This window comes from Otolemur garnettii, unplaced genomic scaffold (assembly GCF_000181295.1).
Source record: "Otolemur garnettii isolate 467f Iridium unplaced genomic scaffold, OtoGar3 scaffold00014, whole genome shotgun sequence".
NCBI classification, from domain to species: domain Eukaryota; kingdom Metazoa; phylum Chordata; class Mammalia; order Primates; family Galagidae; genus Otolemur; species Otolemur garnettii.
Window position 1 is genome coordinate 4641919 of NW_003852409.1, and position 11405 is coordinate 4653323.

The window sequence follows — 11405 nt, forward strand, 5'->3', positions numbered from 1 at the left end:
TATTTTTTGAAGGGTATAATTTTTTGTGATTCTCAGGTGCCTAAAACTCTGAACATTTAGAATCTAAAATGATAGGTCTCGAGGGTTCAGAACAGTGCCTGACACCTAGTTAGCACTCAGTTTGTTGAATGAATGAATGTGATCCACCCTTTTCATTTTTCATGTTTTGTAGAAACCCAGAGAGCTAAGGTAACCTAATAACACAGTGCTTATCATTAACCTAACAAAGCCTAGACCCCAAGAATAGTTATTCCTCTACCATGCTTCTACCCCCATCTCTGTTTTGTAGCTTCTCCCAAGTGACTTTAATATATGCATACAACAGTGGTTCTTCTGATATGACAGGTATTCTCAGACATGACAGAAATCTGACAGACCTTCCTCCATATATTCTGCTGGCATGTTAACTCAATTTTTGTTTTGTCAAAATAAAGACATAAAGAACTGACCTTTACCATATTTTAGAAAATAAGTTCTTTCTAAGGCAGAATTTGAACCAATAATCTTTGTCAATGACAAAAGTACTGGTTCATCAGTGGTGATAAATTTATCTTACAAAAATTCCAGATTCCCCAGGGGTAACAGACATGGGAAAGACATGCTTTTTGCTGAAATCAGAAGAGGCATTGCCTACCCTCATAGCACCAATTAACTGGAGCTAATTTAAGAGCTGCTCCCTTTAGGTAAGTAGATACGCTCCAATTTGCCATGGTCCCATTACTCCTTACGTTTCTTACATTTGTTACCTCCCTGGTCTTTGCAAGCATTCAACTTTGGGACTTTGATATAACATTTTAGGGGGAAGGATATTTAAGAGAATTGTGCAAATGGGCCTCTCTTCTTCCTTCAGATGCTTGAATTCTTATTGTGTGTCTGACATAGTCCATCCTCTCCTTAAACACGCTTATGGTAGGGAACTCACTATTCCTGTGCAGCTGATGCATTTCTAAAAGATTCTAACAAGCTGCATGAGACTACCAGTCAGAACAAAATTTTCTTTAATGCAATAAGGTTAATCTAGCCAGGCATGGTGGCTCACACCTGTAATCTTAGCACTTTGAGAGGCCACGATGGGTGGATTGAGTTTGAGACCAGCCTGAGCAAGAGTGAGAAACTGTCTACTAAATTTAGAAAAACTAGTTGGTGTGGTGGTGGGCATCTATAGTCCCAGCTACAGGAGAGGCTGAGGCAAGAGGATCTCTTGAACCCAGGAGTTTGAGGTTGCTGTAAGCTGTGACACCATGGCAGTCTACCCAGGGCCAACAGAGTGAGACTCTGCCTCAAAAGAAAGAAAAAGAAATAAGGTTAATCCTAATGATACAGTGTTCCAAGTGAGATTCTAAGGTCAAGATCTCAAGCTAGGTATATTTCTCTGTAGATCAAGGAGAGAACAAAGAAAATTTTCACCTCTTGTGGACACAAGGGAAAGAACAACAGGGGTCCTCAACTTTTTAAACAGGGCCAGTTCACTGTCTCTCAGACCATTGGAGGGCTGGACTGCGGGCCCCAGGACGAGTCAGCTGCTAAGCAAGACAGCCAGCAGCAGCAAAAACACCCAGCCGGCTGGATAAATGTCCTTGGCGGCCGCATGTGGCCCGGGGCCGTAGTTTGAGGACGCCTGATACTAGCACCTTTCACTTAGCTCTTAAATCTAATTAATTTTAACTTGACAGTTAGGTTTATATCATACCCTCTTTATGGTTTTGTCCTCAGCTTTATTCTCAATATGAATTTTTTTTTTTTTGAGACAGAGCTTAAGCTGTCACCCTGAGTAGAACGCCATGGTGTCACAGCTCACAGCAATCTCTTAACTCTTGGGCTTAAGCGATTCTCTTCCCTCAGCCTCCCAAGTAGCTGGGGCTACAGGTACCTGCCACACCACCCAGCTATTTTATTGTTGTTGTTGCAGTTGTCATTGTTTTAGCTGGCTGGGGCCGGGTTTGAATCTGCCAGCCTCTGTGTATATGGCTGGCGCCCTACCCACTGAGCTATGGGCACCACCCTCAATATGAATTCTAATGTTTAGTATTATATGTAGTCATATATATTTTATTTTACTTAGATGTCACAGTGACTTTTGAGCCCTGTGCCGAATGTTAAATGTTGAGTCTTTCTTTTTTTTTTTCCTCAAATTGCCCCTGGGAAGAGTCTTAGGAGCACCAAACCCTCTCATTTTACAGATTTGCAATATTGTGCATAGGTCACCTATTTTCCCACATTATGGAAATTCTAGGACTAGGACTATAGGTTTTTTGAATCCTAGTCAGATATTTTTAGCAAATCATATTTAGAACATACCCACTTAAAACTGATGAGACGGTTTTTGTTTGTTTTTATAAGGAAACAAGGTCTCATTATATTGGCCATACTAAATTGCACTGACTCAGTCATAGCCCACTATAACCTCATATTCCTGGGTTCAAGTGATCCTCCTACCTCAGCTTCCTAAGCAGCTGGGACTACAGGTATACACCATCATGCCCAGCTTTAAATTTTTTTTAAGAGATAGAATCTAGTTATGTTGCCCTGGCTGGTCTTAAACTCCTGGCTTCAAGTAATCCTCTCACCTCAGCCTCCCAAAGTCCTGGGATTATAGGCATAAACCACCACACCCCTAACCTGATGAAACAGGTTTTCTAAATGTTTCCTGCATATGTTCATTGTCTGAATCATTGTTTCAGGTTGCTTCAGTTGGCGAGAAGACTATGAACAGGTCAGAGAACTTGCTCTTTACTGGCTTCTCACTAGCATCTCAAGTTCATGCTGCTGCCGTTAACGGAGATAAGGGTGCTCTGCAGAGGCTCATCGTAGGTAAGCAGTCCCCTGAAATATAGAAGCTTTGAAAGCAGTTCTTTCCTAAGGTGTTGCAGTAAGGGTCTCACGGAAAAGCGATGTCGCCAAGAATAAGCACGCTTATTGAAACTGTGTTTTAAATAAAGATGTCGCCAAGAATAAGCACGCTTATTGAAACTGTGTTTTAAATAAAGGTGACCATCTGCTCGCTCAGGCAAAATGGCGAGCTTCTTTATTTGCAGTTGGCTTATATAGGGAATTTTGTACATGAGCACAATGCAGCAATGACCTCATTGATCCATTTACACAGCTTATGACCACCCTCCCTGTAAGTAGCTCCTCCCCGGTAATCTAATAATCCACCTAACATACACCTTTAAGCATAATCCTTTCAATATAACCCGGTTTAACATAACTTAATGAAGAACATGTTGTTAATTATTACTTTCTTTGATCTTACATGATGAAGCCTGAGGCTACGGGGGAAAGAGACAATTTGAATGTCTGTTCTACTGACCATGCCATTTGGAGGCAGTTACTTTGAATCTTTAAGCAAAGCATAGAGAAACTTCTTGGGCATATAGGAGTTTGTGTGCAAACCTCTTCTCCCATGCAGGCCTTAAGTCGGGGGCGGGGGGTTGGGGGGGGGTTGCTGGAGGCTTTTATAAGGAATTCTCAGACTGGACTTCTCAAAAGCCTTTCATGAGCCCAAGTTTCATCTGTGCGATTAGATACTTGTATGACATTACCATTCCCAGACCTGTCAGCAAGCGACCTTCGTCACTTACCACAGATCAGGAACCAGACCCATCAGTAAGCGACCTTCGTCACTTACCACAAATCAGGAAAGGTTACTGATGGGTATCCGGCCAGCGGGCTTTCTCTTAGGCCTTATAAAGTCAACCTTAATTCCTTAACGCAGTCTGGAAATGCTATTCCAGCCAAAACCTTGTTCATGTTAGGCCTGCAACTAACCTGGCTACATGGGATTTTGCCTCAGTTTCTTAAGTATGCCTGCACAAAGTCTTTTCACTGCTCTCTCTCAAGCAGCTTTTTTGGCCAGAGGCATATAGGCATTTTGCCTATACTAAGGAAGTTTGTTAATCTTAGTTTTAATTTGCATTGTACTCATACATTTTAGTAGAAATACATATTGTTATTTATGTTTTCTTACAAAACTTGGACAAGAAAGAAACTAAGTCTTGAACCTTAAAAATATGGATTAGGTACAAACTACTTGAGAAATTTCTGTGTATTTAGCACCGAATAGAAAAGTATATTATAAGGTGCTAAGGGAGTTAATTTATCTTTGTTCCTGCAGTAATGGACATGTGGAATAAGAGAGTGGATAATGATCATTTTTCATTTAATGTACACCCAAAGTACTAAGGTTTACAAATAGTGTAACTTTTAATGATTTGAAATTGGTTCACATTGATTCAGTGTTTTTCTTACCATTTGTATGTATGAATGATATATAGAGGGTCAGTGTTGAAGTTCTAAACAGTGGTTTTCATCCTTCCTAATTCCATGGCCCTTTAATACAGTTTCTGTGAGTCGCGAACTGCTGTTCTAAGAGGAGAAAATAAAGTGCATAGAGGAGAGACATTATTCACAACAGAATGGCTAAGAATTTTCCAGACTTGTAATCACCATAAATCTACATATTCACAAGTCCCAAGTCCCAAAGAAAGTAAACAAAATAAAAACCTATATTATTTGTAATCTTTATACACACCAGTGTCTGTTGACATCATGGTTGACAACTTGGGCTACAAAATGAAGTCCAGATTGCTAGAACTTTCCCACCTGTTTGTTCAGAGTTTGTTTTCATCCTACATTTCTAGTTTCTTCACTTCATCCAGTGTATCCTAACTTCTGGCTAGGCTAGAGATTATTTCTATTCCCCAATATGTCACAAAAATTTTGTCTTTATATGTTCTGTTCCCCTTATTCTTTTCTATCTGCTTTCCTGTTACCTTCTTCTTTGCTAAAAAAACAAAAAAACAAAAAAACAAAAAAACTCCTACTAATTTTTTTTTTTTTTTTTTGAGACAAAGTCTCACTCCGTTGCCCTGGATAGAGTGTTGTGGCATCATCATAGTTCACAGCAACCTCCATCTCTTGGACTCAAACAACCTACTGGATCTTAAAGGACAACTATTTTATCACATACTCCGTGAAGATTTCTTTTTCTCTCTTAGAGATGTTATTCTCACCTCAGTTTCCTGTATTTACTGGAACTTGACATCTTCGACCACCTCCAGATCACTTAAACATTCCATCACTCAACTAAAACTCTTAACTTTCAGCTCACTTATCAATGAGAACCAATAGTTTTTCATCCTCACTGAGACCTTCAATCTAGTATGTTATCTAGTTTTGACCATCAGTTTTCTTCTGTCTTTACCTTTTCCTCTCTATTCAGCTCTAATTCCATGGCGTATTATTAAAATCTTTCTCTTGGAAAAATTCCCTTTTTCTCACCTTCTGTTTCACCTGGCTATTGCCATCCCAACTCTGGATAGATCATATATATATATATATATATATACTCCTGATAGCCCCTGAGCAGTTGAAATCAACTAAAAGATTGATATCTCACCAAATTCACCTTCCCCACTTCAGATAGACACCCAGCATCAGGAGTTCTGTTCCTCACACCGCATTTCTCCATAAGGAATGCTTCTCACCTTCTCACTCTTCCAAAGCCTCTGACTGCCAATTCCCCCTCCCTACCTTCTCATTAAGGCATTATGCTTCTTAGAGAAAATGAAGACAATGAGTATCTTTCAGCATGATATCTGCAAATCTACCTACATCTGCACTCATCTTCTTTTCTCTTCCTGCTGAAACAGAGCCAAGCCCTCTCTGTATGTCAAAGGCCAGTTCTTATACACATACTCTGTATTCTGTCCCCTCCTATCTTCTCAAGGACCTTGATCCCTTTTTCCTCTGTGATTACTACATCTTTAACCTTTTCTTCTATTCTAATTCTTCCCATCAACATTTAAACATTATCTGTTTTCTCCATTATTTAAAAATTCCTTCCTGTTTCTTCATCCCCCTCTAGGTTTTGCCATCTCTCTCAACTTACAACTGCGTTAGTGCACAGGCTGCACCGTTACAACTATGACTTAAATAAGATAAACATATATTTCATTCTCATAACAGTACCCAGGTGTATGGGCAGTGTGGGTTGGGTAGATATCTCTGCTTCACAAAACAATCCAGGCATGTTGCCAGGGCTTGGCTCTGCCATTCTCAACATGTGGCTTCCATCTGTAGGTCAAAGGCAGACACTGTGGTCACAGTCCAGTCAGCAGGAAGGGGAAAAAAAAGAGTGCAGAAAAAGTAATTTGTCAATAAGGAGGTGGACTGGACTTAGATACAGAGCTACATCTAGGACAAAAGAAGCTTTAAAAAAAGTCCCTGGCCCTTTAAAAAAAGATGGAGATTTTACCTATTTTATGTTTACATGGATGAAGCTGGAATATATTCCTCTTAGCAAAGTATCTCAAGAATGGAAGAAAAAGTATCCAAAGTACTCAGCCCTAATATAAAACCAATTTATAAACACCCACACTTCCATATGAAAGCTATAACCCAACTACAGCCCAAGATGAAAGGGAAAGAGGAAAGAGAGGGGAAGGGAGAGGGGAGGATGGGTGGAGGGAGGGTAATTGGTGGGACCACACCTATGGTGCATTTTACAAGGGTACATGTTAAATCTACTAAGTGTAGAATATAAATGTCTTGACACCATAACTGAGAAAATGAGGTGAAGGCTATGTTAACCAGTTTAATGAAAGTATTTCAAATTATATATAAAACCAGCACATTGTACCCCATAATTGCATTAATGTACACAGCTATGATTTAACACAAAAAAAAGAGGGGGGACAGAAAAAAAATAAGGTCCCTGGATGGTGTCGTGCCCAGCTAAAACTTAGGGTGCTCAATTTCTAAAAAGAAGAGTAGGGGAATGTATGGGGAAAGCAGTTATCACTCTCTGCCACCCAAACCAAGCTTCCTGAACCATCTGCACCTCTTGACCCCTCAATCCACTATTTTCTTAAAAGAAAACAAAATGTACTTCCTTTTTTGGAAATATACACACAGAAATGTATACAATTTATGTGTACCTTTTACAAATAAATATAAAGCAAGTATCGATGGATATATATTATCCACTGATTATCCATTAATTATCCAAAATAATATAAAACAAATATCAAGCAAATATCTTCCACCTAGGTCAAGAAACAGCACATTATTAGTACCCCTAGGAACCTTTAATGTGTCCTTCCCTCCCCATTACAGTAATCTGCTGTCTTGACTTTTTATAATAATCGTTACGTTTTTATCACGTAAGTATACATCCTTTAAAAAAATTTTAATTTTACCAGCGGTTCCTGTGGCTCAGTGAGCAGGGCGCTGACCCCATGTACCTAGGATGGTGGGTTCAAACCCGGCCCCGGCCAAACTGCAACAAGAAAATAGCCGGGCTTTGTGGCAGGCGCCTGTAATCTCAGCTACTCGGAAGGCTGAGGCAAGAGAATTGCTTAAGCCCAAGAGCTAGAGGTTGCTATGAGTTGTGACGCCATGGTACTCTACCAAGAGTGACAAAGTGAGACTCTGTCTCTAAAAAAAAGTTTAACTTTACCTTTTTTGAACTTTTTTTGTTAAATGTACCACATTTCACTTGAACTGAAAAATGTATGTAGAAGTAGGTTATTTTCCTGCCCAACTCTTTAATTCCTTCCCATTATACTTGGAATATAATTTAAAAACCTACATGTACTTCTTTTATTATTCAGCCTCACCTTTCACCATTCTCTTTCTAGAAAAACTTGCTTTCTTTCAGCGTTTCAAACCTACCAAACCATTTCTCATCTCAGGGCTTTGCCTGAAATGCTGTTCTCCTCTTTATGTGTCTGACTAACTCTTAGTCATCCTTCAGGTCTCAGCTTTAAGGGCATGGTCTCTAACCATCCCATCTCACTTACATATGTTCCTTGTATTCATTCTTGCACTTGGTTATTTGTCTTCATAAAACTTGTCTCTGGACCAGGCCCAGTGGTTCACACCTGTAATCCTAGCAGTCTAGAAGGCTGAGGTGGGTGGATTGCTTGAGCTCACGAGTTCGAGACCAGCCTAAGCAAAAAAAAAAAAAAAAAAGCACACCCTTTCTCTGCTAAAAATAGAAAAACTGAGGCAAGAGGATCACTTCAGCCCAAGATTTGGAGGTTGCTGTGAGCTATAACATCACAGGACTCTACCCAGGATGACAGCTTGAGACTCTGTCTTAAAAAAAAAAAAAAAAGAATGTTTGGTGAAAGAATGCATAAATACTATAGTCATTCTTTAAGTATCTTTATTCCCAAGTAGTTTATAATCATCTTGAAGGCAAGGACTAAAAATGAATTGTGTTGAATTAAATTGAATTGAGTGATGGAGTGGGACTAAATCCATGACAAAAATAATTGTTTTATGTCAGAGTGCCTCAAGAAAAAGCATCACATAAAATCAATTCTTTATTATTTTAACAAAAAATACAACTTTTTAGAAAACAAAATGTGCAGTTTGTTGTAAATTAAAAACATTTATATTTATATGGCTCAGTCATACAAACCAATTAATGTGTTTCATTATGAAACTTGAAAACCTGCAATTCTGTATCTCCACAGAGAAAATCTTTGAAAACCAAAAGGCAATCATGATGTGAAGCCAATATAGAGCTGACAAATTTATGTATAAATTGGTTTCCTGTGTTTTCTGTCATCTTGTCTCAGGAACTCCTGACTCATTGCTGAGGGTGACACTGCTCATTTTTTAAGATTTGTGCCATTGTGTCACTGTGCACAGACAATAATACCTTTGCTCTGTGGTGTCTCCCAGTGTTTGTATATTTGTACTAGAATGGTAACTGTTTCTTCTTAAATTTCAATGTATTTTAAACAGCCTTTTATTTGTCACGTTTGATGATCTCTAAATATACATGCGTGTGCTGTTTCTCTTCTCTACACCAGTGATATAGTACTACAGATGAATTTTTTTCTTGAATCTTTGTTCACCAACTGCTCTGTGAATTCATTCACTTTAGCATTTTCTGTTTTCCCTTCTCTGTTTCCATGGAGAAGTATGTCAGTGATGTGTTTGACTCCATGGAAACAGATAAGTGTCTCTACATACCCAACTAATTAAATCGAACACTTTCTGTGCTGCCCATTGTCCTGGAGGACTGAAGAGGCCTTCTCTAAATGAGACATCATTTCAGTAGCAGTTCTTAGTGTTTACCTAATATGATAGATTAATGTTTTAATGTATCTCGCTACTTCCTATATTCACATGTATTGCAGCTTAATTTGGGGCCCTAAAAAACATAAGCATACGTAGTAAAATCTTCATTTGCTATAGTTATCATTTATAGATGGATAGCCTTTTCTCTTAACATCAAACTCCAATAATTTGAGTGAATACCAGAAATAAGATTGAAAATAGAATCTAATAGATTCATCTTAATGTTATACAATGTAGCATAAGTAGAAAGGGTACAGATTTTAGAGCCAATAAACCTGGATTTGGACTTCGAACTCTACCATTTATTAGCTGTATTACTTTGGTTAAGCCACTTAATCTCATGAGCCTCAGTTTCCTCTTCTGTAAACTCTAGGTTATACTGTGAGAGATAAATGATACAAGGACAATGAAATATTTAGCATAGCCCCTGACACATAGTAGATAATATGTGATACCTTATTACTGCTATTATCAAGATAAATTTAAACTAAAATAATCAAGTCATCTTTAGTTTCAGAAATGTCACAAAATGGAAAAGCACTTAATGCTACAAAGATTAGTGTTAATTTATTTTGAAAACCAAACATATTAATTTGTTAATATACACAATGTATAATGATTGTTGTCATTAGTGGTAACAACATTTAAGGGTGTTTGTGGTGGGACAGTGACCAAGAAATACCATTTGGATTCCTTTACAACTTTTGTTGTACTGTCCATGTTCTGAGCAAGCATAATCTCTCTGAATCATTTTCTCTCCATCTTTTTTCTTTTTGGGGGCAAGGGGGAGTTATTTGTTTGTTTTAAGACAGAATATCACTCTGTTGCCTTGCAACCTCAAACTCTTGGACTCAAGAGATTTTCTTTTCTCACCCTCTTGAGTAGCTGGGACTACAGGTGCCTATCACAACACCCTGCTAGTTTTTCTTTTTTGTAGAGACAGGGTCTCACTCTTGCTCGGGCTGGTCTCCAACTCCTGAGCTCAGCCAGGGCAACCCACCTGGGCCTCCTAGCATGTTAGGATTAAGATGGGATCCAACGTCCCCCAGCCTTCCTCTCCTTGTTTTTAACATCTCCTAACACAGCAGTTAGATACAATAGGCCTCATAAGTGGCAGAGAAGAGACACTATTTCAGATTTTTTCCTTTATCTGAACCCTTACCTTAAATTTTAGAGTCATTAAATGTTTAATAAAGAGTTTTGGTTTGGGGGGGGGGGTTGCAGTTTTTTGTCTCGGGCCAGGTTTGAAACCACCACCTCCAGTATATGGGGCCAGCACCCGTACCCTACTCCTTTGAGCCATAGGCGCTGCCCAATAAAGAGATTTAATAAAGACTTTCTGGCTAGGCAAGTTGACTAATGCCTGTAATCCTAGCACTCTGAGAGGCCAAAGTAGGTGGATAGCTTATGCTCAGGAGTTTGAGACCAGCCTGAACAATAGCAAGACACCATGTCTAAAAAATAGCTGAAAACTCCACAATTACCCTACTAGGCATCTACTCAAAAGAAAAAAAAACTTTATTATAAAGACATTTGCACAGATTATTTATCACAGCTCAATTTACAGTTACCAAGATGTGGAAACAACCTAAATGCCCATCAACTCAGAAGTGGATTAACAAACTGTGGTATATGTATACTGTGGAATACTATTCAGCCATTAAAAAGATGGTGAGTTTACATGTTTTGTATTATGCTGGATGAAGTTGAAACACCCTCTTAGTATCACAGAAGGGAAAAGTGAATATCCACTCAGGAGGTTAAGGCAAGAGAACCAACTAAGCCCAGGTGTTGGAGGTGCTGTGAGCTGTGTGATGCCACGGCACCCTACCAAGGGTGATAAAGTGAGAATCTGTCTCTAAAGAAAAAAGAAAACCTAATATTAAATGTACTCAAAACTAATATGAAGCCAGTACCCACATAGGAGAAAAACTTGATTCAAGTTGGGGATGAGGGAGGGGGAAGAGAGGAGGAGGAGGAGGGAATTGGTGTGCTCCCACTTAATGGGCACATGATAGGGGTGTATGACACACTTTTGGAGGTGCCAGACACAACCTCAAGAGAGGCTCTAGCTAACAAATTCAAATATTGTGATCTGGTTATTTGTACCCTCACATTAACCTGAAATTTAAAAAATAATAATAATAACTGAACATTGTGTCATGTGCCTATAATACAAGCTACTTGAGAGGCAGAGGCAAGAGGATCACTTGGGTCTGAGAGTTTGAAGTTACTATGAGCTATGACGCCATAGCACCTCTACCAAGGGTGAAAAAGTGGGACTCTGTCTCAGAAAAAAAAAAAAAAAA

General features: G+C 38.9%; 1 protein-coding gene across 4 annotated transcripts in view; it reads left to right on the plus strand.

Moving 5' to 3' along the window:
• INVS (inversin) overlaps nucleotides 1–11405 on the plus strand; it is a 167720-nt gene that overhangs the window by 1713 nt on the left and 154602 nt on the right. For all 4 annotated transcript variants that reach the window (XM_003785169.3, XM_023510471.1, XM_023510472.1 and 1 more), the window contains exon 2: nucleotides 2682–2811. In XM_003785169.3, the coding sequence (XP_003785217.1) occupies nucleotides 2706–2811 (106 nt within the window). In that variant the 5' untranslated portion in view covers nucleotides 2682–2705. The remainder of the gene's footprint in view (nucleotides 1–2681; nucleotides 2812–11405) is intronic.